The sequence below is a fragment of the Pteropus vampyrus genome, unplaced genomic scaffold, assembly GCF_000151845.1.
Source record: "Pteropus vampyrus isolate Shadow unplaced genomic scaffold, Pvam_2.0 Scaffold2, whole genome shotgun sequence".
Lineage (NCBI taxonomy): Eukaryota > Metazoa > Chordata > Mammalia > Chiroptera > Pteropodidae > Pteropus > Pteropus vampyrus.
The window spans coordinates 7,009,669-7,036,656 of NW_011888783.1; the positions used below are offsets into that span (position 1 = coordinate 7,009,669).

Genomic DNA, 26,988 nt, shown 5'->3' on the forward strand with positions numbered 1-26,988 from the left:
AGACTAACCTCTCAAAAAATTATTAAATCCTAATGTCACTTGTTCTGGCTTAGAAACTGTCATATGATATAAAGATTTTGTTGATATTTCTTACAGGAGCATGGTAAATGTAAATTTATATCATACCACATTTTTGACCAAAATCATTAATAACATTTTAATGGCAATTCAAATAAGGCAAACTAGTTGGCTCATTTTAACACTTCAGTGATGTAGGACTGGATCATTTTCCTAAAGTAGATAAGCTAACGGGGGAAAAATAAACAGTATCAATTTTAGATTTGATAACTTAAAAAATTATCAAAATAGTAAACAGTCTTCTTTTGAATATTTTCTAATTTAAATTAAAAGTAATAAATCCAACCTTGTGATATATTAGCATGTGTGCTGGGGGTACAATCTGCAGTCTCACTAAAATAAAAGAAAAGAGTATTTAATTTTCTGTGTATTCAATGAATAAAGGAATTATCAGTTAGGCAAGAAAACAACCTGTCAGTCATTCTTCATATAGAAGTAAACTTGGAATAGTGAATCTTTGAATTTCCAAATTTAATAAAAATTGACTTTTTTTCCACTTTAAAAATTTTCGTTAAATATATAAGATAAAATTTACCATTTTAAACTAGTTTAAATGTACAGTTTTGTGCTTTGAGCACATTCACATTGTCGTGCAACCATTACCACCATCCATCTCCAGAACCTTTTCGTCTCCCCCAACTAAAACTCGATACCCATTAGATACTAACACCCCATTTCCCTTTCTCTTCATCCCCTGGAACCAGTATTCTGCTGTCTGCTTCGGATTTGGCATTTATATCTAGGTATCTGATATAAATGAAATCTATAATATTTGCATTTAATGTTTTGAGAAACTGTTATACTGTTTTCCACAGAAAATGAACCATTTTAAATTCCCAACAGCAACATACACGAGTTTCAATAATAAGCGATAACACTTGTTATTTTCTGGTATTTTAAAAATGATAGCTATTGTAATCAGTGTGAATAGCATCTCATTGTGGTTTTGATTTGCATTTCCCTAATGATTAGTGATACTGAAATCTTTTTATGTACTTATTCCCATTTATGTATCTTTTCTGGAGAAATATCTATTCAAAGTCCTTTCCTCAATTCTTATTTATTTATTTATTTATTTTTGATGGTGGTGGTGAGTTATAGGAGTACTTTGTACGTTCTGGATATTTCAGATTTATGATTTGCAAATCTTTTCATTTACTGGGTTGACTTTTCACCCTATCCTTTGAAGCACAAAATATTTTAATTTTAGTTAAGTCCAATTTATTTATATTTTCTTTTGTTGCTTGTGCTTTTAGTGTCATATCCAAGAACTTACTGCCAAATTTGATTGTGTGTCATTATACAGTTTTCCCAACACCATTTGTTAAAAAGACCATTCTTTTCCCATTAAATGGTCTTGGCATGCTTATAAAAAATATTTTAACCATATATGGTCTACATGTCTGTCTTTAAGTCAGTACCACCCTGTTTTTTTTTTTTTAATTTATTGGGGTGACATTGGTTTAAAAAATCATAGAGGTTTTAAATGTACAATTCAATAATACATTATCTGTATATCGCATTGTGTGTTCACCATCCAATGTCGAATCTCCTGTCACCATATATTTGATCCTCTTTACCCTTATCTCCCTTCCCTCACCCTCATTTCCCTCTGGTAACCACTAAACTGTTGTCTGTGTCTATAGTGTATCTGTGAGTTTTTGTTTGTCTTGATCATTTGTTACTTTCAGTTTTATATCCCACATATGACTGAAATCATATGGTTCTCAACTTTTTTGTCCAACTTATTTCACTTAGAATGATTATCTCAAGATCCATCCTTGTTGTCACAAATGGCAGTATTTCACCTTTTCTTATGGCTGAGCACTAGTTCATTGTATACATGTACCATATCCTCTTTATCCAGTCATCTATAAAAGTGCATTTTGATTGTTTCTATGTCTTGGCCACCATGAATAGTGTTGCAGTGAACATCGGAGTGCATATATCTTTATGGATAAGTGTTTTCAGATTTTGGGGGTAGATATCCAGAAGGGGATGGCTGGGTCATGTGGTAACTCTATTTTTAATTTTTTGAGGAACCTCCATACTGTTTTCCAGAGAGGCTGTAGCAATTTACATTCCCACCAGCAGTGTATGAGGGTTCCTTCCCTCCCCCAACCTCTCCAACACTTGTTATTACTTGTCTTGTTGATAATAGCTATTCTAGCAGGTGTGGGGCATCTCATTGTGGTTTTAATTTACATTTCACTAATAGTTAATGAAGTTGAGTATCTTTTCATATGTCTCTTGGCTGTTTGTAGTCTTCTTGGGAGAAGTGTTCAGGTCTCCTGCTCAGTTTTTAATTGGATTGTTTTTTGTTATTGAGTTGTATGAGTTCTTTATATATTTTAGATATTAGCCCCTTATCATGTTGTTCGCAAATATCTTCTCCCATTCAGTTGGTTGCCTCTTTATTTTGCTGATGCTTTCTTTTGCTGTGCAGAAACTTTTTAGTTTGATATAGTCTCATTCATTTAATTTTGCCTTTATCTCCCTTATTTGCTTTGAGGTCAAATTCATAAAATCCTCTCTAAAACCAAGTTCCATGAGTTTAGGACCTATGTTTTTTCTATGAAATTTATTGTTGCAGGTCTAATATTTAGATCTTTGATCCATTTTGAGTTAATTTTGGTGTATGACAGCAGTCTAGTTTCATTCTTTCGCATGTAGCTTTCCAATTTTCCAAGCACCATTTATTGAAGGGTCTTTCCTTTCTCCATTGTATTTTTTGGCTCCTTTGTCAAAAATTATTTGCCTATACACAGGGGAGTTTATTTCTGGGCTCTCAGTTCTGTCTCATTGGTCTATGTGTCTGTTTTTCTGCTAATGCCATGCTGTTTTGATTACTGTCACTTTATAGTATAATTTGAAGTCAGGCAGTGTGATGCCTCCAGACTTGCTCTTTTTTTCTCGGGATTGCATTAGCTATTCAGGGTCTTTTGTTATTCCATACAAATAGTACCACCTTGTTTTAATTACCATGGCTTTGCAGTAAATTTTGAAATCAGGAAATCTGACTTGCTCTTCCTTTTCAAGATTGTTTTGGCTAGTAGGAGTCGCTTGAGATACCTATAAATTTTAGAATGATTTTTTTTTCTATTTCTGCAAAATATGTCATTAGTATTTTTATAAGGATTGCATTCGCTATGTAAAATACTTTGCATAATATTGATTTCTGAACAATTTAAGTCTTCTACTCTATGAACATGAGATGTTTTTCCATTCGTTTGTGTCTCCTTTAATTTCCTTCAGGAATATTTTGTAGATTTTAATATACAAGTCTTTAGCCTCCTGGTTAAGGTTATTCCTAAGTATTTTATTTTGTTTAATAGTAGTGTAAATCATATTTTAAAAAATTAGTTTCCTTTTAAAATTGTTCATTGTTAGTGTATAGAAATGCAACTGATTTTTCTGGGTTGATTTTGTATCCAGCAACTTTGGTGAATTCATTTTTTAGTTCTAAAAGGTTTTTTGTTTGTCTCTTTCTTTTTGTGTGGAATCTTTAGAGTTCTCTACATTAAAGATGTCATCTGTGAACAGAAATCATTTTACTTCTTCTCTTCCAATTTAGATGCCTTTTGTTTTCTGCTTCATTGCTCTGGCTAGTACTTCCAGTACTATGTTCAGTAAAAGTGGTGAGAGTGGCACCCTTGACATGTTCCTGAGTACAATGGTAGTTGTAGAGATTTTCTATATATGAGTTTTATTATACTGAGGTAATCTTCCTAGTTTGTTAAGTGTTATCTTGAAAATTTTGTCAAATGTTTTCTCTGCATTAATTTAGATGAGGGAGTGTGTGCATATGTTTTTCCTTCCTCTTGTTAATGTGTTGTACTACACCGATCCATTTTCATACATTGAATTTCTCTTGTAATATTGGTATAAATTGTACTTAGTCATGATGTATAATCCACTTAATGTGCTGTTAAATTCTGTTTTCTAGTATTTTGTTAAAAGACTTTTTCATCTATATTCATTAGGGATATTTGTCTATAGTTTTCTTGTAGTGTCTCACAACTATAAATTTCCCTCTTAGCACTACTTTCACTGTATCTCGTAAGTTTTAGTGTATTGTGTTTTTGTTTTTAATTGTCTTAAATATTTTCTAATCTCTCTTATGATTTCTTGTTTGATTCATTGGTTGTTTAAGAATGTGTTATTTAATTTCCACATATTTGTGAATTTTCCAGTTTTCCTTCAGCTATTTAATTTTAATTTAATTCCATTGTGAGTAGAAGAGATAACTTACATGATTTCAATCTTTTAAAGTTTATCAAGGCTTTTTTAGTGGTCTACATATATGGTCTATCCTGGAGAATGTGTCATGTACATTTGAGAAAAACGTGTATTCTGCTTTTTTGAGGGGAGTGTTATGTATATATCTGTTAGTTCCTTTGGTCTATAGTGTTGTTTAAGTTCTCCACATCTTCTGTCTGGTTATTCTATCCACTACTGAAAGTTGTTTGTTTGTAATTGTTATATCTCTGGTGAATTGACCCTTTTATCATTATATAATGTTCTCCATCTCTTGTAATAACTTTTTATTTAAAGTGCATTTTGTTTGATATTTGTCTAGCTGCACCTGCTCTCTTTTGGTTTATATTTTCATGAGATATCTTTTCCAATCCTTTCACTTTTGACTTGTGTGTGTCCTTATATCTAAAGCGAGTCTCTTATACACAATACATAGTTGGATCCTGTTTTTAAAGCCAAGTCAACCTCTTTCTTTTAATTGGAGTGTTTAATCAATTTACACTTAAAATAATTATTAATAGGAAAGCAATTACTTTTGCCATTTTGTTATTTTTCTGTAAGTCTTTTACTTTTTTTAATCCCTCATTTCCTCCACTACTGCCTTCTTTTGCAGAGACATTTTTATTACTTTTTCATTTTTTATGCATATTCTACAGATATTTTCTTTGTTACTGCATGGATTACATATAACATCCTAAAGTTTTGACAATCTATCTTAAATTGATAGCAACTTAACTTTAATACAGAAACTCTACTCATTTATAGATTAACCCCCATCTCCTTTATGTTATTGATGTCCCAAATTATGACTTTATGTATTCTGTACCCATCAACAGTGATTTATAATTATTTTTATGCATTGTATTTTTATATCCTATAGAAAGAACCAGAGTTATGAACTAAAATTATAACTAATTTTTCCAGCTTTATTAAAATATAATAGATAATTAGTTGCTCATATTTACATTTTACAATTCAATGAGTTTTTTTTTTTACTTATGGTTGGCATACAATAATATATTGGTTTCAGTTGTACAACATAGTGATTAGAGATCTTTATAACTCACAAAGTGATCACTAAATCTAGTACCTCTCTTCCCCCTTACATATTTATTACAACATTTTTAACTATTTTCCTTATGCTGCACTTTATTTTGTAACTCTCTATTTGTATTTCTTAATCCCTTTGTCCTTTTTCATCGACCCCCAACAACCCTCCCATCTAGTAGCCCTCAAAATATTCTCTACATTTATAAGTTTATCTCCATTTTTGTTTATTTTGTTCTTTAGATTCAACATGTATGTGAAATCATGTGATATTTGTCTTTCTCTATCTGACTTATTTCATTCAGCACAATACCCACTAGGTCCATCAAGGTGATATCTTCTTCCATTCCCTTCCTTTTTGTCTGTGTGTGTCTTTTAATCTGAAATGAGTCTCTCATAGGCAGCATATGTAGGGGTCTTATTTTCTTATCCATTCAGCCACCCTACCTTTTGGTTAGAGCACTTAATTCTTTTCCATTTGAGGTACTTGATGGGAATGTAGTTATTACCATTCTTTATTCATGTTTTTAATACATGTTTTTTTCTTCTTAAAGAAATCATTCCAACATTTCCTGTAGTACTGGCTTGATGCTGATAAATTCCTTTAGCTTATTTTTGTCTGGGAAGCTCTTTATCTTCCTTCGACTCTAAATAGCTTTGCTGGATAAAGTGTTCTTGATTGTAGATCTTGGGTTTTCATCACGTTCAATATTTTGTGCCAAGCCCTTCTGCATGGTTTTTTTTGAGAAATCAGCTGCCAGTCTTACAGATGCTCCCTTGTAAGTAACTAACTGCTTTTCTCTTACTGCTTTTAGATTCTCTCTTTGTATTTATTTAACCTTTGGCATTTTAATTATGATATATTTTGGTGTAGGCCTCTTTGGGTTCCTGGCTTTTGGGAGTCTCTGAGCTTGCTGGGGTTTTATGTCTATTTCTTTCATGAGGTGAGGGAAGTTTTCAATCATTATTTCTTCGAACACCTCTTCAATTTCTTGTTTTCCTTCAGGTATCCACATGACACAGATATTTTTACATTTAATTGTGTCCCATAGGCTCCTTATTTTATTATTATAGTCTTGCCATTTTTCTTGCCATTCTGATTGAGTGTTTTCGGCTTCTCCATCCTCTGTATTGGTGGTTCAATCCTCTTCTTTATCCACTCTGTTTATTCCACCTAATACACTCTTTATCTCAGATAATATGTTCTTCATTTCTGACTGGTTCCCTTTTATAATTTCCATTTTCATTTTTATGTTTTTTACTTCTTTTTTAGAGTTCTCACTGAATTCATCTACTCTTCCCCTAAGTTCATTGAGCATCTTTATAACCAGTGTTATGAACTCTGCATCTGTTAGATTGCTTGACTCCATTTTCCCTGGATCTCTGTTCTGTTCTGTCATATGATTTCTGCTTCTTTGTCTTTCCATTTTGGCTGCCTTTCCATGTCTGTTTCTATGTACTAAGAGAAGTTCCTAAGTCTCTTGGTCTTATTAGCGTGACTTTGTGTAGTAGATGTCTAGTAGCACAGTCTTGAGAGGGGTTCAGCTGCAGGCCAAGTTTAGCCCCAGCCAATTCCCCTCTGGGGCCACTTTTTAAGATTTAGCAAGCAATCTACAGATGCTTGCTTATAGTTGCTTCAAGAGGCCATGCCAGAAACTGCAGTCAGCTGCCACCAGTGTGAGTTTTGGAGTTGGGTCAGCAAGGAGCACTGGACTTGCCAAGAACACAACTGGATATGGCTTAGGTGGGGCTGTGAATTGGGAGAGGTGGAGTTTCAGGGAATCTTCTGGGTGGAGGGACCTCTGTTACCCAACTCAATGAGGTTGCAGCTATGGCAGTGGCTGAATCCACACTGAGAGTGAGGAGAGCTCAACAGAGGAACAATGGATACCGCTGGCACATCTGTCCAGAAGAAGCCTCACCTCTGGCCCTCACTCTGACAACTCAGTGTCCCCCCATAAGTCCCTGGTGTTCCCCCACCCCCAGCAGCTGACTCGGCTTTGGTGCTCAGAGCAAGAAGGCCTGTTGCCGAAGAAGTCCACACAGGGACATGGCCCCTCTAAGGGGCTTCTGCAGCTGCTGGCTGCTGCTGCAGCCACTGTCCCACTCAGCTGCTTGGGACCGGGCAGCCTTGTGTATTTGCCCTGCTTCCACCTTTTATTGTTGCAGGGTGATTTCTTATTTATCTCCCCAGTTGTAGTGCTTCTGGTTCATCTAGATCCCAGGTGACTTAGCCTGCCGTTTGCTCCATGTTTCTGTCACAACTTTGATTTGACTGCAAAGCTTCTATCATCTATGCCATTTTTTCCCCTTCTTAATAATACTGGTTTTTATATTTGTCCATGTTTTTACCTTCTAGAGAACTTTACATGTTCATATGATTTGAGTTACTGTTTAGCATCCTTTCATTTCAACTTGAAGGATTTTTTTCTGGTATTTCTTGTAGGCTATGTTTAGTGGTAATGAATGTCTTCAACTTTGTGTGTGTGTGTGTGTGTGTGTGTGTGTGTGTGTGTGTGTTTACAATATCTTGACTTCTCATTTTTGAAAGGTATTTTTGCTGATTATAGAGTTCTCATTTGATAGTCCTTTAAATGTATCATTTTTTGCCTTTTCTGCCTGGAAACTTTCTTCTGAAAATTTCACTAATAGTTTTAAGGGAATCTCTTATATATGACATATCATTTCTCTTGCTGCTTTCAAGATTCTCTTTTTTGTCTTTGGCTTTTGACAGTTCGATTATAATATGTCTCTGTGTGGTCTCTGTGTTTACGCTACTTGGAGTCCATCGAACATATTGTATTTGTATAGTGTTTTCTCATCAAATTGGGGAAGGTTTTAGCCATTTTCTCCTCAAATCATCTTCCTGCCCCTTTCTCTCTTCTGGAACTCTAAAGATGTATGGTCTGGTGATGGTGTCCCATACATCCCCCAGGTTCTGCTCATTTTTTTTTCAGGTTTTTTTTTTTTTTTGGCTTCTCAGATGCAATAATTTCCAATGATTTGTGTTCAAGTTCACGGATTCTTTCTTCTGCCTGATTGAGTCTTCTCTTGGACCTTATCTTGAGCCTTTTCTCATGATTGAATCATCTAGTGAATTTTTCAATTCAGTTATATTTTTCACCTCCAGAATTTCTGTCTACTTCTTTCTAATAATTTATATCTTTTTGTTTTTATTCTCATTTTGTTCATATACTTTTCCCTTGGTTTCCTTTAGTTCTTTGTGTTTTCCTATCACTTTTGAACATATTAAAGACAGCTGTTTTAAAGTCTTTGTCATGTATGTCCAATTGGTGTGCCGCTTTATAGATATTTTCTAGAGATTTATTTGGTTTCTTTAACTGGGCCCTATTTTCCATGTTTCTTGTGTGCATTGTGATCTTTTGTTGAAATTGGGTATTTTAAGAAAAAGCTACTTCTCCCAGTTTTTGGAGATGGTGTGGAAGCGTTTTACTAATTAGTAGGACTCTGAAACTTGGGAAAAGCCTGAGGTAGAGCTTTAAATTCTTAGGTCTTTTCTGGGCATATGTCCTTCTGGGCCTATTTTTGTGATTTTTTTCCTTCTTTTTTAATTTTACTGGTCTACTTTTAAATGTTTTATTAACCAAGAGTCTCAATGTGTTTCTTCTTAGGGCCTTAAATGTTCAATTGTAATCTTCTGCCTATAATCTCTTACCCCCAGGTGTTTGTGAATCTTCAGTCCCCTGTGGTTTTCATACACTGTGGCATCCATCAGCTGGTTGCTGGTGATTTCTGAGGTTAGATCCAAACTATGCCACTGTTCTCAATCTGAGCTTCTTTTTAGGTGAGACAGAAAACATTACCTTAAACAGTCCACGGATAGGCCAGAGTACTGCAGACAAGTTACAGTCTACTCTTTCTATCCCAAGGGAAGGAACAGGGAATCAGGCTATTTCCATCCAACTGTGCCATGTAATATTGCAGAGGGGGTTGGGAAATGGCAAGTGAAAATCTGTGGAATTTTTTTTTTTTTTTTTACCATTTTGAATGTGGCTTTTCCTTTACTGGCCACTTACTTGGTTGCTGCTGACATCTGACTATTTTCTAGAGCTCCTATAAAACTGTTTTATCGGTCTGTAGTTGTTTATTTTTTGTTTCCTTGAGAAAACAAGGGCTTGAAGTTTCCTGGTCTGCCATCTTATTCTAAATTGACTTTTATTTGGTATTATCTGTGCCATTGTCTTCATCATTGACATAAACAGTAGGGAAGTGTTTGTATGTGTTTTAAAAACCACTATGCAGGAAAAAGAGAAAGTATGGTCTAGGAATAGATGTTCCAAAACAGCATCAGTGTCAGTGTCAAAAAAACAAAACAAAACAATTCCATCATGCTGTGTGGAAAAACAATATATAACCAGGTAGATTTTTCTCCTCATATCCATTGCTTTTCCCACAATAGAATATACTACTTCTCCCAGGTTATACAAATTCTTATAAACCCAAGAACAGTTTTGATAAGTTTTAACTATTCTACGTATAGTTATTGATTAGATTCCAAGTCTACAATGTACTTTTGTCTCTCTGTCCTCTATAAATGCCACACAGTCTAGACTCTGCTTCTATACTCATTCTAACTTGTACTGTCTTCTCCTCATGTTAGTGCTGTCCATACTTACAGTCCCACATCAAACTACATTGTTTTCTAGAATTAATCTCTGAATGCACCAACTTGCACTGCTCCCTCTCTCCTTTGGATTCTTTTTACAGGCAGTTATACTACTGGAACAATTAGCTACTTAAGAGATTTGAACAGGAACCCTTAGGGCGGGTGGTACAGATACTATCTATTGTCACCCAGTGTTTATCTCCTAGGCTAAAAAGAAATTAAAATACACTAGTAAATTCTTGATCCAAGACACTGCTATACTACAAAGGATGTAAAGGGCAGAAAAATAAAAATGGGGGACCAAGTAGAAAGGGAAGGCCTTAGGAAGTGTCCACAGTGGGGAGTTAAGAATGGAAAGGAAAAGAAGGAATGAGGGAAGGTCTAGAACTGAATACTTGCCTACTTGTAGTTTTACCAGGGACCCCATTTTTCCCATAAGCATTACTTCTACCTCAGATTTCTACTTGTATATTGCTTTAATTTCATGTACCTGGCAGATGAAATCAGATCTTCTTGGTTGTATGAAGATGAACTCATAACTCTGTGTATGAAGTAATGTGTTGGTTCAGTAATAAGATTTCTTTCTTCTTTCTGGAAAAGTGAAAACCAAGTATTATATAGAGTTTGATATGTACTTTCTCACTTTATTGGCATAGTCTACATTCTAAAATATCATGAGAAAAACGTTTTACAAATTACTTGAAAGATGGATGAACTTAATAATTCTAATTAAAATGTCTCCTTCCAATATAATTCTTTGGAAATGACTTTGTGAAGATGATCTATATTATATTAAAGTATGAATAGATTGTAAAGATAAACCTAGCACAATGTTTGAAGAATACAGTTTTCCATTTCTGCACTTTACCGATATTTTTAATCATATTTTACTGAGTTCAAAAATAAAAAGAACAGATATAACTCAGGCCAGTTCAGAAGCTTTTCAAGTCAGTTATCACAACCTGAACTCTGATCCCTTTGTCAGGAAGTCATATATAATTTCATCGCCATATCTTTTATGAGAATACCATTATTTTGATGTCAGTTAGAATCTCAAAAAAGGCTTCTATTACAGTGATTCACATAATCCATTAGACTTTCATTAATGTTATACTATAACATTCCTTTTTTCTTCATTATTACAGAAATTTCAGGTACAACATAATTCATATTTGTATACACTAAAAAGTGATCACTTTCTAAAGTCTAGTTACTATCCATCACCATATAATTAACCTCTTTTCTCTCTTTCACATCGCCCACCCCTTATCCTCTGCTAACCACTGATCTATTCTCTGTATCTATGAGTTTGTTTTCATTATGTTTTGTTTTTCTGTTTACTTTTTATTTCCATACATGAGTGAAATCATATGGTATTTTTTTTTTCTTTTTGACTTATTTCATTTAGCATTACACCTTTAAGGTCCATCTATTTAGTTACAAATTATAACAGTTCATTCTTTTATATGGCTGAGGAGATTCCATTATATATATAACCACAATTTCTTTATCCATTCTTTCATTGGTGCACACTTAGATTGCTTCTATATCTTGGCTATTTTAAATAATGCTGCATGAATATTGGAGTGCATATATCTTTTTGAATTCGTGTTTTCATGTTCTTCACATAAATACCAAAAAGTGGAATAGCTAGATCATGTGGTAGTTCTCTTCCTAATTTTGTGAGGAACCTCCACTATGTTTTCCATAATATAGAACCAAGAACTGCATCAATTTAGAGTCTCAACAACAGTATAGTATACGAAGATTCCCTTTTTGTCCACATCCTCACCAACACTTGTTATTTCTCGTTTTTTTGATAATAGCCTTCTAACAGATGTGTGGTTTTGATTTGAAATTCCCTTGTAATGATTTGAACATCTTTTTATGTGCCTATTGGTCATCTGTATATCTTCTTTGGAAAAATGTCTACTCCAATCTTCTGCTCAATTTTTAATCAGGTCATTTCTGCTGTTGAGTTGTATGAGTTCTTTCAATGCATCCCATAAATTGTGGTACATTTTATTTCTGTTCATTTCAAGGCATTTTCTTTGATTTTTTTTTGATAACTCATTGATTGTTCAATAATATGTTTAATCACCATATTTTTGTGGTTTTTCCAGTTTTTTTCTTGTAATTGATTTCTAGTTTTATACCATTGTAGTCAGAAAAGATGCTTGATATGATTTCAGTCTTGAATTTATTGAGCTTTGTTTTCTGGTCTCATATGTGATTTATCCTGGACAGTGCTCTTTGTGCACTGTCCATGTATATTTTGTTGCTTTTGGATGGAATGTGTCCGTCTATCTGTCTGTCTATCTAGTTCATCTGATTTAATGTGTCATTTAAAGCTGATGTTTCCTTATTCATTTTGTCTCTATGATCTATCCATTGATGTAAGTGGGTGTTAAAGTCCCCTGTTATTATTGGACTGCTGTTAGTTTCTCCCTTTAGGTCCATTAATTTTGGTTTTATATATTTTGGTGCTTCTATATTGAGTGCATATATTTTTATATGTTATGATCTCTTGCTTGGTTGACCCTTTTTATCATTATATAGTGCCCTTGTCTTTTATTATGGCCCTTGTTTTAATGTCTATTTTGTCTGATATGAGTATAGCTATACAGCTTTTAGTTTCCATTTGCATGGAATATTTTTTTCCATCCTTTACACTTAACCTGTGTGTGTGTAGAAGGCAGCACATAGATGGGTCTTGTTTTTTTAATTCATTCAGCTATTCTGTCTTTTGATTGGTGGATTTAGTCCACTTACATTTAAAGTGGTTATTGACATTACTTGTTATCTGGATATTAACATTCTGTTCCTTCTCTCTGCTCCTTTCTTCTCTCTTTCTTCCCTTGTGGTTTGATAACTTTGTTTAGTGTTATGTTTAGGTTCCTTTCTCACTTTTTTTTGTGTGTTTTCTATAGATTTTTCCTTTGTGGTTACTGTGAAGTTCACATATAACATCCTAAATATATAGCAGTTTATTTTAAGTTGTTAGCAACTTAAATTTGAACACATTCCAATCATTTACATTTTTACTCCCCTTATGTTTTATATTTTTGATGACACATTTTACATGTATTTCATGCTTTCCTTAACTAATTATTGTGATTTTAGTCCATTTTACTTCTTTTGTTTTTAACCTTTGTATTTGCTTTATAAATGATCCACTATCTCTGCTATATATTTATGTTTTCCAGTGAGATTTTTACTTTCATATGTTTTCTTATTAATGAGCACATTTTCTTTTAAGCTTAGAAAAGTCCCTTTAATGTTTTTTTGGTAAGACCAGGTTAGTAATGATGAATTTTAGCTTTTGCTTACTTGGAAAACTTGATTACTCCTTCAATTCTGAATAACTTATCAGGTAGAAAACTCTTGGCTGGAATTTTTTTTTTTCTTCAGCATTTGGAATCTGACGTGACGCTCTCTCCTTGTCTGTAAAGTTTCTGTAAAAACTTCTGATATCCTTATGGAGTTTCCCTTGTATGTAACAAATTGTGTTTTTCTTGTTGCTTTTAAGATTCTCTCTTTATCCTTATTATTTTTATTTTTTTTTTATTTTTTAAACTATTTTAATTATAATGTGTATTGATGTGGTTCTCTCTGGATTCTTCTTATTTGGAACTCTCTGGGCTTCCTAGTCTGGATTTGTATTTACTTTCCCAGATTAGGGAAATTTTCAGCCATTATTTCTTCAAATAATTTTCAATTCAAACCTAGACAATCTGAATTTGTGTGGACTTTTTTACTTCCTTATACCTTGGCCCAACTTCTGATCATAGTCTATCTGCATAAGGCTTCTCTGCACAGAATGTTCAATGGATATTTACTAGCCAAAATACAAAAAGGATGGAATATTTTAACTAACAGATATAATTAGCTTTCATTTCTCTTATATGGTTTCCTTTTCCTATTCTCCTTGGGGTTCTAAATAATCTAGATCTCTTTCTATTATTTGCTTTCCCTCAACTGAGTTTTATGGCTTTATCTGTTATTTCTCTTATTTTATAAATATTACCAAGGTTAGGAGAAGAGCAGAACCATTTTAATATGCCTTTCTTCCTAATTAAGATACATTTTGGACAGAATTTCTGAAGATCTCTACTCTTTCCATAGATGTATGGTCACTGACAGTCATGTTTCTCACTCACCTTATACTGTGGCTTTTTCTCCCAAGATGAGTCTGTTACAGCCTTGGTTGTTGAGCAAGCAGCCATGTGAAGCTCAGCAACAGCTCTTTTAACTTGTCTCTCTTTACATTCTATTATGTGATTTGAGGTTGCTTCAATACTTTCAATATTTGTACTGGATGTGGGCTGACAACATTTACTTATTGATAAAAACTTTTTCAGGCTGTTTGTGCTTACTGTTGGCTTGGGAGAACCAACTTTGCTTTCTCTTGGCTTTGTGGCTACTTTCACTTGATCTTCAGATTGTTCTCCTAAACATTCTTCTTGTATAACTTCTCTTATAACAAATTCATTTTCATCAGACATTTGTCCTTCTTGTGAATCAATATCATGAGCTACTAATCGGAGGATAAGATCATTTTTGTTCTCAACATCTTTTAAAAGCTCCACCTTGGTGATATCAGGCTTTCTTATATTCTGAAATGAATTTCTGCAAACAGCCTGGAATTGAAGGTACAATGAATATATTAAAAACAAATGCCTCAATCACTTTTCCTATGATTCTTTTGTAATATAGCTATGTTAATATGATTTCTAATTTCGATTTATGTAGTATTACCTTCATACACTACTTACTTGTATTTTAGCAATATTTTAAGAAGAAGAAACAAATGAAAATTGTATGATATATTTGGTGTCTGTCATTTCTTTTACATTCAGAGATCATATAAATCTACCACAACTTACTGCAAAGTATAAAAGATCTAACATAAGTCCTTTTTCCTTAAACTTTATATTTTGTTGCATCATAATTTACTTTTTTTCTCATTTATTTCTAAAGTTTTGTGACAAAAATAGACAGGATAATCTATTTTTCTAAAATCATAGTAAGGAATCATAGAGAAACCCAGTATTTTTAATAAAAAATAAATCAAGTTATTATCTAATCTTGATTTTTGAAAGATGAATAACCAAAATTGTGAAGGTCTTTGACACTATGATCCCCATCCTTCCATTCCTGATCCTTTGGACATATTTTTCAAAAGAATCTTCATAGCACAAATCTTGTTTCTCCCATCCTTAATCAAATCTCAGTTTCCATTTTCAGTATCTAAAGACAGATCAAAGACAACTATAATTAAATAACAGAATTTCTCTACTTTCGTAGCCTTTGACAATGCCATGGAACCTACAAATTGACTTAATAATTGTAGACCTCAACATGACTGTACCATTGTAAGCCAGTTTTCAGAGAATGGTGCCCTAAAAGAATGTCTTCTGTGTAAACAAAATATATAAACTGCCTCCTTAAGAAATTAAAAAACAATCAATTTTAATTTTGTGTTAGTGGAAGCAACTAGTGGTTTAGAAAATCCAAAATTATTCTATAGGGCTTTGGAATTTATTACTATATATGGTTTTAATAATGTATATGCCTAGTGTATTGGGAATTTATGCTACCTCAGAATAGAAAATAAAGCCCTAAGGAGGAGCCAACAAGTGTCTGAGTTCTCTGATCTAATCTACCGTTCTTTTGTCTCTTCTCTATGTCTAGGCTGGAGATAGAAAGCATTGGTACCCAGGTTGGTGCTAATCAAATGTCTTAAAAGAGTTCTCTGTCTGCTTTATTTATTTATTTATTTATTTTTTTGTAGGAGGGCTTTTCTTCCCCTTAAGATGACAAGGGTAATTATTTGGTTTAAATATTCTCTTCCTGCTTTCTGTGGCCTACAAATGACTTAAGCAAAGAAAGCTGGTAACTAAGAGTAAGATCTGTGACAGACATTTCCACAGATATTAAAAACTGATTGAGCAATGTATTTCTATAGTCTGTTCACACAAATTTTATTCCCAAGGAATTACTTCTATAGAAATGGAGACTACCAGGTAATATGCTAATGCAATCATGAGAACTCGTATGGAAGAGGAAAGATTTTAGCTAAAAGGACCTTCATCTGATTCAAAAAATTTAGGACAAAAGAGATGAAATGAATGTCTCAGCTCATGATAATCTCAGTTTTTGGGTATTGAAACATAAAGCTCTTATTAACATATTTACCAGCTCTGAGACTTAGTTCAGTGAGTTACAGGACACTGCTAGAGAAAATTCAAGTTTATGAATGATTCTATAAAATTTTTCTCATTGTCTAGGCTACAGATTATATCCCTAAACACACTTAGTCTTTTTATGAGTCAACACCATCAGTATAAGGGGCTTTGATGAAAATCAAAATGTATACTGGATCGGTGTCCAGATAATCCCTTTGTTTTCAGTGGTATAGTTTCCTTGTAACAAGGACATTTTGATATTTTAAAATCCCAATTTGTTTAATATATTTGGGCCCTCAGTATGGAGTTGCAGAATGGAGTTAGGTCTATAGTAAGAGGAAATGGGTTCATAAAAATGGCAGTAATAGGGCTGCCGGATCTAGAACAAGGATAGACGAGGAAAGCATCTTGAGAGTATAGAATAAATTGAGAAAGGCTAATATAAAGTGAAATAGTAAGAAACAAGTATAATCTAAGAGTTTTTAGTCTAATGTCTATTGATAAATGTTGCTAAAAGTAAAAAGAGTACCACTGCCGTGGAGCCTTAATTTTCAGAATTTAAAACTATTATAGATGGTTTCGAAACTTCATATATCCTGATATTCTAACTGGCTCTTTTAAACACCTGTAGATATTCACAGTAAAGCCAGTTTAAACTGATTGTCTTGGGAACACTAGACTGAGATCTTTAGAGTGAGCCACAGATCTGATATGACAAGTCTCAGTAAATCATATGACTACACGGATAAACTGAGATAACTAATTCTCCTATTGGGCTGGGCAATAGCAATAGAAAAATTCATTCCTATTTGGGGAAGGGTATCACAGAACCACCATATCTCATTATTCATCTGTTTTTCTGCTGTTGTTTTTGCACTTACCTCTAAGGGTTTTATATCCAGTCGTCCTGTCCTATTCAATGAAGTACGTCTTTCTTTCTTTGTCTCTTTTACAGTAGATGTGTCTAATGTAGAATAACTTCTCCCATCTATTGATGCTCTTCTCACTTCTGCTATGCTATGTCCAGTTTTTTTTAAACACTCCATCTTAAGTTTCTCAAGAGGTTGAGTTTTTATGGAAATTACTGCTAAATGTTCTGAAACAATGCCTGGGTCTATTTTGATTGGTTTACTCCCAACATGTGGAACTATTTTAATTGTCATTTCCTCTCCAATTGAATCTTTGTCTGACTCTTCTTTCTCTATTTCAGGGATCATTCTAACAGCATGCTCTTGTGCCTTTTGAACAATTCTATTAATGTCTAGATCTCCAAAGAGATAAGCATTTGAAATCTTTGAGCCATCTGTATCTAATGGAAAATTTGAAACTCCATTAATAATTAAACTGGCCACTTTTTTAGGGAAGACTCTGTTTGTACCTTTTATATCATAATAAAGGTCTTTATGGGTTCCAGATTGTTGCAGTACATTACTGTAAACAGAGTCAATAACCTGAGAAACCATTTCTATGCTTTCTGGATTTAAAAACTGTTCTTCAGGATCAGCAGCAACAAGATTAATATTACTTTTAGATATTTCAGCTGTCACAGATTTTGTCAATTGAGATGCAATTTTCTTTAACTCAGGCTTTGATAAATTTTTTGCATCTTTGCTTGATGAATGTGGCAACCTTACTAGTTTAGCCAAGAACAAAGCCAATGCTTCCTCTAAAAATGTGGCATCTAACAAAGAAACTCTTTTGGATGAAGACTTTTCCTGGGATTTAAATTCTTCAACAATTTTGACCACTTTTTCCATAATTTTGACAGCTTCCAGAACTAATTCTGAACTTGATACATCTTCCTCCACTTGAGGTTGAAATTCAGAATTGGAAATTTCCTTCACCATTAAAAAACCTATTATATCAGAGAGTACATTGCTCTTACCCATTAAATCTTTGAATATAGATGTATGTGAGCCAGACTGCTTTAAAACACTGCTGTAAACAGAATTGACTACTTTTTCAATAGTTTCATTGTCAGCTAATGGTGCAGTAGGCAACTCTTTGGCTGGTGGTGTAAGTTTAATCTTACTTTTGGAGATAAATTCCTGTATTGAATTTAATATTTTTGATATTATATTTTGCATTTCGGTTTCCTGAGATTTTGTTTTTTCTTTATCCACTTTTGGAAATGTAAATAAAAGCTTTGATAAAAATTTTACAGCAATTTCTTCTATTATGTTATAAGGTAGCATATGAGCATGTGATGGTTGAGGCTGAGGAGCATCAGCAGTTTGGATAACATCTTTAAGAATATTTTCAACAACACTGTCAACTTCTGCACACTGATGTGGAGTTAGCTCTCCAGAAAAGTAGTTCTGCAACTGATTGCCACTGACTTCTCGTAGAACTAAATCAACTATGGTTTCTGAAAGGATTCTGCATCCACTGGCTACACAATTTTGTATAATCTCTTGTGATCCAAACTGTAACAAGAGATTATTATAAATAGAATGAACCACTAATTGAATAATTTCATCATCATTGGGATGCAAGGATTCCACATACTGAATAATCATATCTTCATTTTTAGAGATCTCTGTGGTGACCGTACTTAGTAACTTCATTTGAAGGAAATCCAGTTCTGTAAGCCAATTGCTCTCAGATGTTTCTGTTTTGGTTTTGGTTACTGTTGAGAAAATTTTAGATAACAGAGCAGAAATCACACTCTCTAAAAATTCATGAGGCAGCATGATGTTATATGGCGATGACGTTTGACATTCTTTACTGGATGTATGAGCCACCTTTTGAATCTTTTTAACAACATCCTTAGATTCCAGAGGCAAACATGCGGAAGCTGGAACCTCTTCACAATATATCAAATTAAGTTGATGTTGAAAAATTTCATTTATCACTGCACTAGTTAGTCTTCTTGCTAAATTTTCCCCATTACTCTTTATATTCTTACAAATGGAGTCTTGAGATCTGTATTCTTTCAAAATACTGCATACAGAGGAGTGCACAACTTTGTTAACTAATGTTTTATCAATCGCTGGTATTTTATCTAAGAAAGGTGTCTTATTTAGAGAGAGTTTTTTAGTCACTTTGTGTATATGTGTCATTTTATCCACAGTTATTTTCTTAATGCTAGATGGTGCTTCATCTGCAGTCAATTCTTTATGGCCGAGAGATACTTTAGAAACTGATGACACCTTATCTACAGGTGGAAAAAACTGATTTTCCTTATCTGGCCTAAAAACCTTAATTTGAGCCTCTGAAAACTCTTTTAACAGTGAATCAATAAGTTTCATAGCTGTGTCATAGAGTTCAGTGTGATTTTCATTATCACTTACATTTTGACATCTATCACACGTTTGTGTTTCTGGCCTGGTAGAAAAGATCAACTTGTTAACCATTTCAGTTATAACATCTTCTAAAAATTTAGCAGGAAAAATTCCAGGTTTACTTTTTGATGGATAATGAGGACTGTCTTGTTTACTAGGTTCGTTTTTAATCTCCTTAACTTTCACTTTTTCTTTCTCTATTTTTTTCTCTCTTTCTCCATATTTCTGTTTCTCTCTCTCTCTCTCACTCCCTTTCTCTTTCTCTTTTTCTTCTTTCTTCTCTTTGACAGAGAGATTTTTATTAATCGAGAGAGATAAATCCTGTGTTGAAAAAGACTGTGCAACATCCTTACCAACCTCTTGAACTACATGAAATGTATCACTTGAAGGATTTGGGAAATTTGAATAATGTGATGATTCTTGAGGAATGCTCATTTCTAAGATATTATCATAAATATTTTCAGTGACATTTTGAACACTTTCATAATCTGAGAATTGTTGCCGATTCTTGTTTATTAGAGGTGGAGTATCTTTTCTGTCCTTAACGTTTGGCTTTTGGGTTATTATTTCCTCAGTTTTCTTTGTTGCGGTCCCAGTATTTCTTGCTTTGGATGTTAAAGAAGATAACGTAGCAAGCTTGTCTTCTTTTTTAAATGAATTTTCTCTTGTCTTGTCAATCTTCTTTTCATTGTTTATTTCAAAATCTGGTCTAGGTATTTCCTCCTCTTCATACTCTTTATCATCAGGAGCTACTTTTGAAGCTGATTTACTTTTCTTCTCAACTTCATTGTTTTTAAGTGTTATCCTCAAATCTGGCTTCTGAGTATCTTTACTTTGCACACTAGTAGTTGGATAAGTAACTTTTGATACATTCCCTTTATACATTTGAATTGAAATTCCCATTTTATTTTCATTCTCTTTCTTTCCATTTGCTGTACCTATAGCTGACCCTGATAACAGTTTAATGCTAGTTACAGAGGTAACTTCCAGATCGTGGACATCACCATTTTTAATTGATGTCTCCCCAGTTTGGAAACTTTCCTTTCTACTAATTTTACCTCCATCTATTTCTAAAGTGTTTGACAAATTTTTCTGGTCTGAGATTAGAGATGCGTGTTTATGTGATTGTTCTGGTAAAGTGAGATGATTTTCTTTTAAACATCTGTTTATCTCTGTAGAGGTTTTCTGTGGTAGGTGTTGAACTCTTTGGGTGATGTTGTCTGGATTTAAAAATGAAAAGAAGGTGGAAGACCAGTCTCCTGAAAAAAGTGGTTGAATCTTGAAAGCAGAAATTGCCTTCTGGGCTAAAGCAGCAATCGTTTCTATCACAATGTTACTTTTATCACCCTTCTGAATTTCAGTAGACTCACACTTTCGTATGAACTGATCATATACAAAATTAGATATCTTATCAACTGTTTCTTTATCAACTGGTGGAAATGAAAACATCTCTTCAGCATTTGGTAGAACTTTAATTTCACTTTTCCTAAATTCTCCAATCAGAGAGTCTGCAAACTTTATAGCCAAACCCATTATATCTGTCTCTGGCATTTCTTTTTTCTTAGAATCTTTAGTACTACTTGGAAGAGAATAAAATTTGCGAACAAGGTCAACGATTACATCTTCCAAAAATGCAGCTGAGTATAGAGACGTCTGTGTCTTTTCTTTATCAGGTGTGATAAGTACAGATGTGTGATCGTAATCATGGGAAGGTGATCCTTCACCACGTAAAAATGGCTGCAGATGATGGTCCATGATTTCCTTCATAATGAAACCAGCTATTTTACTGAGGAATGAGCCTCCTTTTTTGTCTGCCTGTTTTTGCACTTCAGCTTGAAATTCAGATCTTTTCATAATATTATTACATATAGTGTCAACCAAATTCTCAATTGCTTCCAACTGCACACTTTCTGCATTCTCCTCTGCTGTGGCAAGACGGATTTCATGTTCATAAATTTCTTTGATAATTTCATCAGTCAGTTTTGAAGTTGCATCCACAAACTCATAATCTGGTGTAACCTCTTCTTCTTTTAGTTCACTTTTAGTGTCAGTTGAAGGGAAGATATGCACTATAAGCTTGTAAATCATATCTTCTAAAAGAGACCGATGCAGCACTGTAATACATGATGGCAAGGTGTGACTATCCTTCATGATGACACTGAGCACATTTCTGATGATATTATCAGCTTGAAGGGAAGAATAAGAAGAAGACACTAATTCTCCTGCAACTAATGATTGTACCTGATAATCGTAAATTTCTTCCAAAAGCAAATGATATATTTTCCTTCCAAAACAAATTGGGTCACTTTGTATAGCTCTATAAACTTGAATCAGAGATTGATATTCATCTAATATTTTTTCATAAATTAAGTTGACTGTTTTTTGAACCATTTCTTTATATCCTTCTGAAAAACACATATCATCATCAATGTAATCTGCAACTAAAATCTCTGATGTGGTGAACTCCAGAACAATTGATTTTACTAATGTTGTAAGTATGTCAGTAATTTTGGCTTTTACTGTATCTGGGTTTTCGGCAGCCAAGGCATTATTTGAGAATGCATAAAGGAGTTTGCATAAAAGCTTAGAAATTACTTCCTCCAAAAAGACAGCTGAGTTTACAATGAAAGACAGCTCTCTTTGTTTAGTATCTATTGGTTTCTGTTTAAAATTTTGATCGACTGCAGCTGAAGGGAAAGTTTTCTCTCCAGATAAAAATGACTGAAGGTGATGGTTAAATATTTCTTTTATTATAAAACTTGCTATTTTTGATACAGGTATGTTACTTATACCCTTTTTATCTTTCGTAAGAGACTGGTATAGATTTGAATGTGAAAGATCAGCATAAATGGAATCAACCATAGACTGGATATCTTTCTCTGAAATCATACTTTGTTTTTCATTGCCGTGTTTAATAATACATATTGCATGTTTTGAAATTATCGACATGATTTCATTTATCAGTTTCATAACTGTATTACTTAAGTCTGATTGAGAAATATCTGGGTGTTCTGCACTGGATGCCAGAGGATTCATCTGAGATATAAGCTGAGTGACAATCTTTTCCAAATGGGCATGTGATAACATAGTAGTATATATTGTTGATGCCTGTCTTCGGAGTCTTGATTTAGTAATGTCACATTGAACTCTCTTTACCAAAACATTAGTATTTAGTTTGGAGTGTGACTTAAAAGGAAGCTTTTCTATAAGATTTGGATGAATTTGGAAATCGAAAATTTGGACCAGGATAATTTTAGTTATCCTTGCAGCCAATGTCTTTGTATCATTTAGAAAATCAGTATTGGGCATTATTACCATTTCATATTCTTGCAAAAAATTGCTGTACACTATGTCAATAATGTTTTTCACTACATCTCTCTCCACTGGAGGCAAACACAGTTGTTCCTCAGCATTTTCTAGAATGGTAACTTGGGCTTTTGAGAATTCTTCTGCGATGAGATGTATGAGTTTTTCAGCTTTATCAGACAGTTCATCTTCTGAATCTGTTACTGATTTCGTTTGTACAATGCCTAACACTCTGTGGAATATTTTGCTTAAAACCCCAGAGACCACATCTTCCAAAAAAGTTGAGGAATAAACACTGGCATAAAACCACTGCCTTCTCTCACTGTCGAGATATGTGTTTGATGAAGAAGGCAGTGGCTTTCCATCCACGAATGGCTGAAGATGTTGTTTACAGATATGTTTAATGATAAATCCTGCTATTCTATCAATAAGAACATCATTACCGCTTGTGATATTTTGCTCAACTGATTCTTGAGACTCAGAGTTTTGTGAAATATTTTTGAATACTGAGTCAACGAGATGCTGAACATCATCTTCTGAATAAACAAACTTGGTTTCTTCTTCATATTTTGAAAATAGAATTTCATGTTGAGAAATTTTCCTCCTAATGTCAGTGATTATATTTGAAGCAATTTCATTGAAATTCACTCTTGATCTATCTTTTGGAGTTTCTCTGTCTGCAACATTGTTAGATGCAGAAGGAAAGATTCTAGACAATAGTACTCTGATCATGTCTTCTAAAAATGCATATGGCAACAAGGTGTTATAAGGCGATAAGCTCTGACTCGTCTTGCCAGATTTACTGATGTTACTAATAATGTCCTGAACAATATTCTCGGCTGTGGAAATAGAATAGGAAGAAGATGACAAGTCTCCAGAAAACAGGGGATGAAGAAGGTAATCTGAAATAGCCGCTACAATTAAATTGGTAATATTTTCCACAAAAATTTCACTATCTTCAGACTCTTTATCAACCTCAGGGTCTAGCCCATGCTGTTTTAAAACATTTCTATAAACTGAAGTGACGAGTTCATCCACAATGTCTGTATCTAAAAAGGTGTAAGACTGCTCTTTGTCATCACATGGAATGTGAATTTTAGCTTTGTCAAAATGGTTATTTATTGAGTTTACTATTTTTTGTGTCATGTTTTCCAGCTCAGTTTCAGTGTTATGCTTTGGACTGAAAATCTTCAATAAAAGTCTGGTAACAACTTCTCCTACAAATTTATCAGGGTAAATCCCTAAGGGTGATGGTGTTCCGGGTCTGTTTGACTCTATGACTTCACTGAGAACCTGTTTTACCATGTTTGATATTTCATCCAATGGAGTATTTGGACGAGGCAAACCTTCTTTACACAAAAATGGTTGAAGATGATTTTCAATAATCTCTTCGATAATAAAACTGGCTATTCGGTCAACCATAATTGGGTTTCGGCTGGCTATACTTTTCTGTATTGAAACAAGAGAGCCAGACTTTTGCACAATATTACTATAAACAGAATCCACCATCTTCTGTAGGTTTTTTCCTGTACATAGCTGTTGATTATCATATATAGTGAACCATATTTTATGTTTTGAAATGGCTGATATAACCTTATTTATTATACAGGTAGACACTTCATTAAAATCTGAACTCTTGAAATATTTTTTTCCCAAAGAGGAAGCCTTACTAGATGGAGAAATGAGTTGAGATAAAAGTCTTTTGATGACATCTTCTAAAAATGAGTGTGAAAACATGGTGCTATAGCCTGTTAGAGACCTGGATTTGGAAGTAAATTCTCTCAGGTTATTTTGAAGTTTTTGCAGTATATTTTCAGCTTTGAGAGGGTAATATGAATTAGGTATGAGCTTTTCCCTGAAGCCAGGTGGGAGCTGATAGTCTAAAATTTCTAACAATATGCCGTTAGTTATTTGTTCTGTTATTGAGGTATTATCGCATGCCAGATTAGCTCCGCCAGTCACTTTTAATTTATATTTCTGAAAAACATCATAATAAACAGAGTCAGCAATCCTACTAACAGTCTCTCTATGGACTGGTGGAAAACACAGCTTTTCTTCAGCATTCCGTAAAACAGTGATTTGCGCGTTATTAAACTCATTCACTACATTGTTGACAAATAATATATTCTTCTCATTAAGTTGGCCCTCGGTAATGTTTTCATTTTTTCTCAACAGTGAAGTAGAGAGATTAAAAAACAGTTCTGAAATTATTTCCTCCAGAAATGTGGCCGAATAAACACCTGTATTTATATCCCCTGTATAAGGCTTATTATGGATAGTGATTATGTCCATATCTTTTGTTCCTTGTCTTTTAAGGAGTGACACAGAAGAGGAATTTGCTGAACACTTCTTGCCAAATGGTGCTTGTATTTTAGAGTTAACCACACTGGGATTATTCAGGGATCTTGTCAAAACAGTACTGTCATAACTCATGAATCCTAAAGAATGTTTACCTTGTCCTAATTCTGCTAATTCTGGCTTTTTTGCTTTTCTGAAACTAGATGGTATGTCTCTTGTTCTATACTTTAAATATTTGTTTACAAAAGGTGGACTTTGCGGGACTTGTATACTGTGACATAGTTTGTCCATCAATGATTTAACCAAGCTGTGGGAGATAACATTAAGCATGGTGTCAGATGACAATAAGTCTTGATCCATTTCTGCCAGATTTTCCAAAAGATTTGACATATAATCTCCTTGAAATTGTTCACAGTCCATTGCTCCCTTACAATAATCAAATTCTTCATCTTCTACACTTTGAAGTATATTTAGAAGTTGACATTCTTCCGCTGATATTTCATCAGAAGGAGGGCCATTATCAAGGAAGACAGTGTTTGTGCATTTTTCCAAAAGTGTTCTAATAAGTTTCTCACACACAACATTGAGAAGAAAAACCGACTTTGGGGTGAGCCCTAAATTATTTCCAATTATGCTATTATTTTGCTGATCGTTCGAGGATGAGAAAAATGTTCTTGCTTTTTTATCAGAATGCATAGCCTCACCTGGGTACTCATCTGGTAAAAATAAATCTAAAACAATATTAAAAACTTTATTAACTACTTCTTTGGATTCACGAGTTTTTAGGCTACCAACCAGATGGTCTAACTTCTGTGCCAGATAATTTAATTTATTTTTTTGAATGAGATGATCAATTTGATGAGTAGATGACTCCAAATCTCTGCCATCTATCTGTCTTTCCATTGTATTTGTTTTGTTGCAGATGGACACATTATTGCTTTTAAGCATGGAAAATGATTTATTTCTTCCATTACTTTCAAGGTGATGAGTTATTCCTATTTCATTTGATAGTACTTGAATTACTCCTATTAAGAGATCCTGAAAGAGATTATCAAAGTCAGCAGCAGCTACTTCTGGGCAGTAAATGTACTTTGTTTTTAAAGAAAACATTTGCTGTGTGATGTCAGTCTCTATAATGTTACTATTAAAAAGGATCTCAGTAATGATTTCAGAAATACTTAAAGCAAGTCCTCCAATAGAAATTGACCTGTTCTCAAACACTTGAGAATCAATTGAAATAATTTTGTTAAATGCTGCATTTTGGCTTCCCCATGCTTTCTCCTTTTCTCTACCATCTTTGGTGCTATCAGAAATGCTTCTAGTTAAATGGCAAATGACAGACTCAGTGAGATGTTCACAAAATTGATAAAGTGAAGAATCATTGTAAATGCTTCTTAGAGGCTGTTTTAATTCATATTTTTTCTTTGACAGTGTTGAAACAATAGACACCTTCTCACTGGAAACTTAAAAAAGAAAACATTACCATTACTATTTTTAGCATGCATTAGGGAAGTATGGAAAATTCAATATATTGCTAACTATTTACATATGAATTTTATATTTGGAACACTTCACTAAAGTAAAAGAAAAACCTAGCCAAGAAAGAAATGAAGTTTTCTTGTATTATTTCCCACCTTGTGGAATCTTAATTTTAGCCAGAGTGTTGAGAAAATAACCCTGAAGAATTCAAATCTCTAAGTCAAGTGCTGATAATCTGTCCTGTTTAGATGGTTAAGGGCTCTAAGAACCTGGAAATCCTGGAGCAAAAAAAAAATGATTATTACATCCTAGCATGTCTGGAGTAGTCTATAGAGACTTCATATAATTATTTAAAAAATAGTCAAAACATTTAATGTTGTGCTATGTATTACTTTTAGGAAGCTAAAGAGTTGTGAATTTGACT

At 33.6% G+C, this 26,988-nt stretch overlaps 1 protein-coding gene across 1 annotated transcript in view; it reads right to left on the minus strand.

Moving 5' to 3' along the window:
• Positions 1–26,988, minus strand: part of FSIP2 (fibrous sheath interacting protein 2) — an 87,791-nt gene that overhangs the window by 6,025 nt on the left and 54,778 nt on the right. Inside the window, exons 18-21 of the mRNA XM_011359918.1 lie at positions 19,730–26,548; positions 17,079–19,660; positions 14,170–14,649; positions 10,474–10,600 (exon numbers count right to left, since the gene is read on the minus strand). Coding sequence (XP_011358220.1) covers positions 10,474–10,600; positions 14,170–14,649; positions 17,079–19,660; positions 19,730–26,548 — 10,008 coding nt within the window. The remainder of the gene's footprint in view (positions 1–10,473; positions 10,601–14,169; positions 14,650–17,078; positions 19,661–19,729; positions 26,549–26,988) is intronic.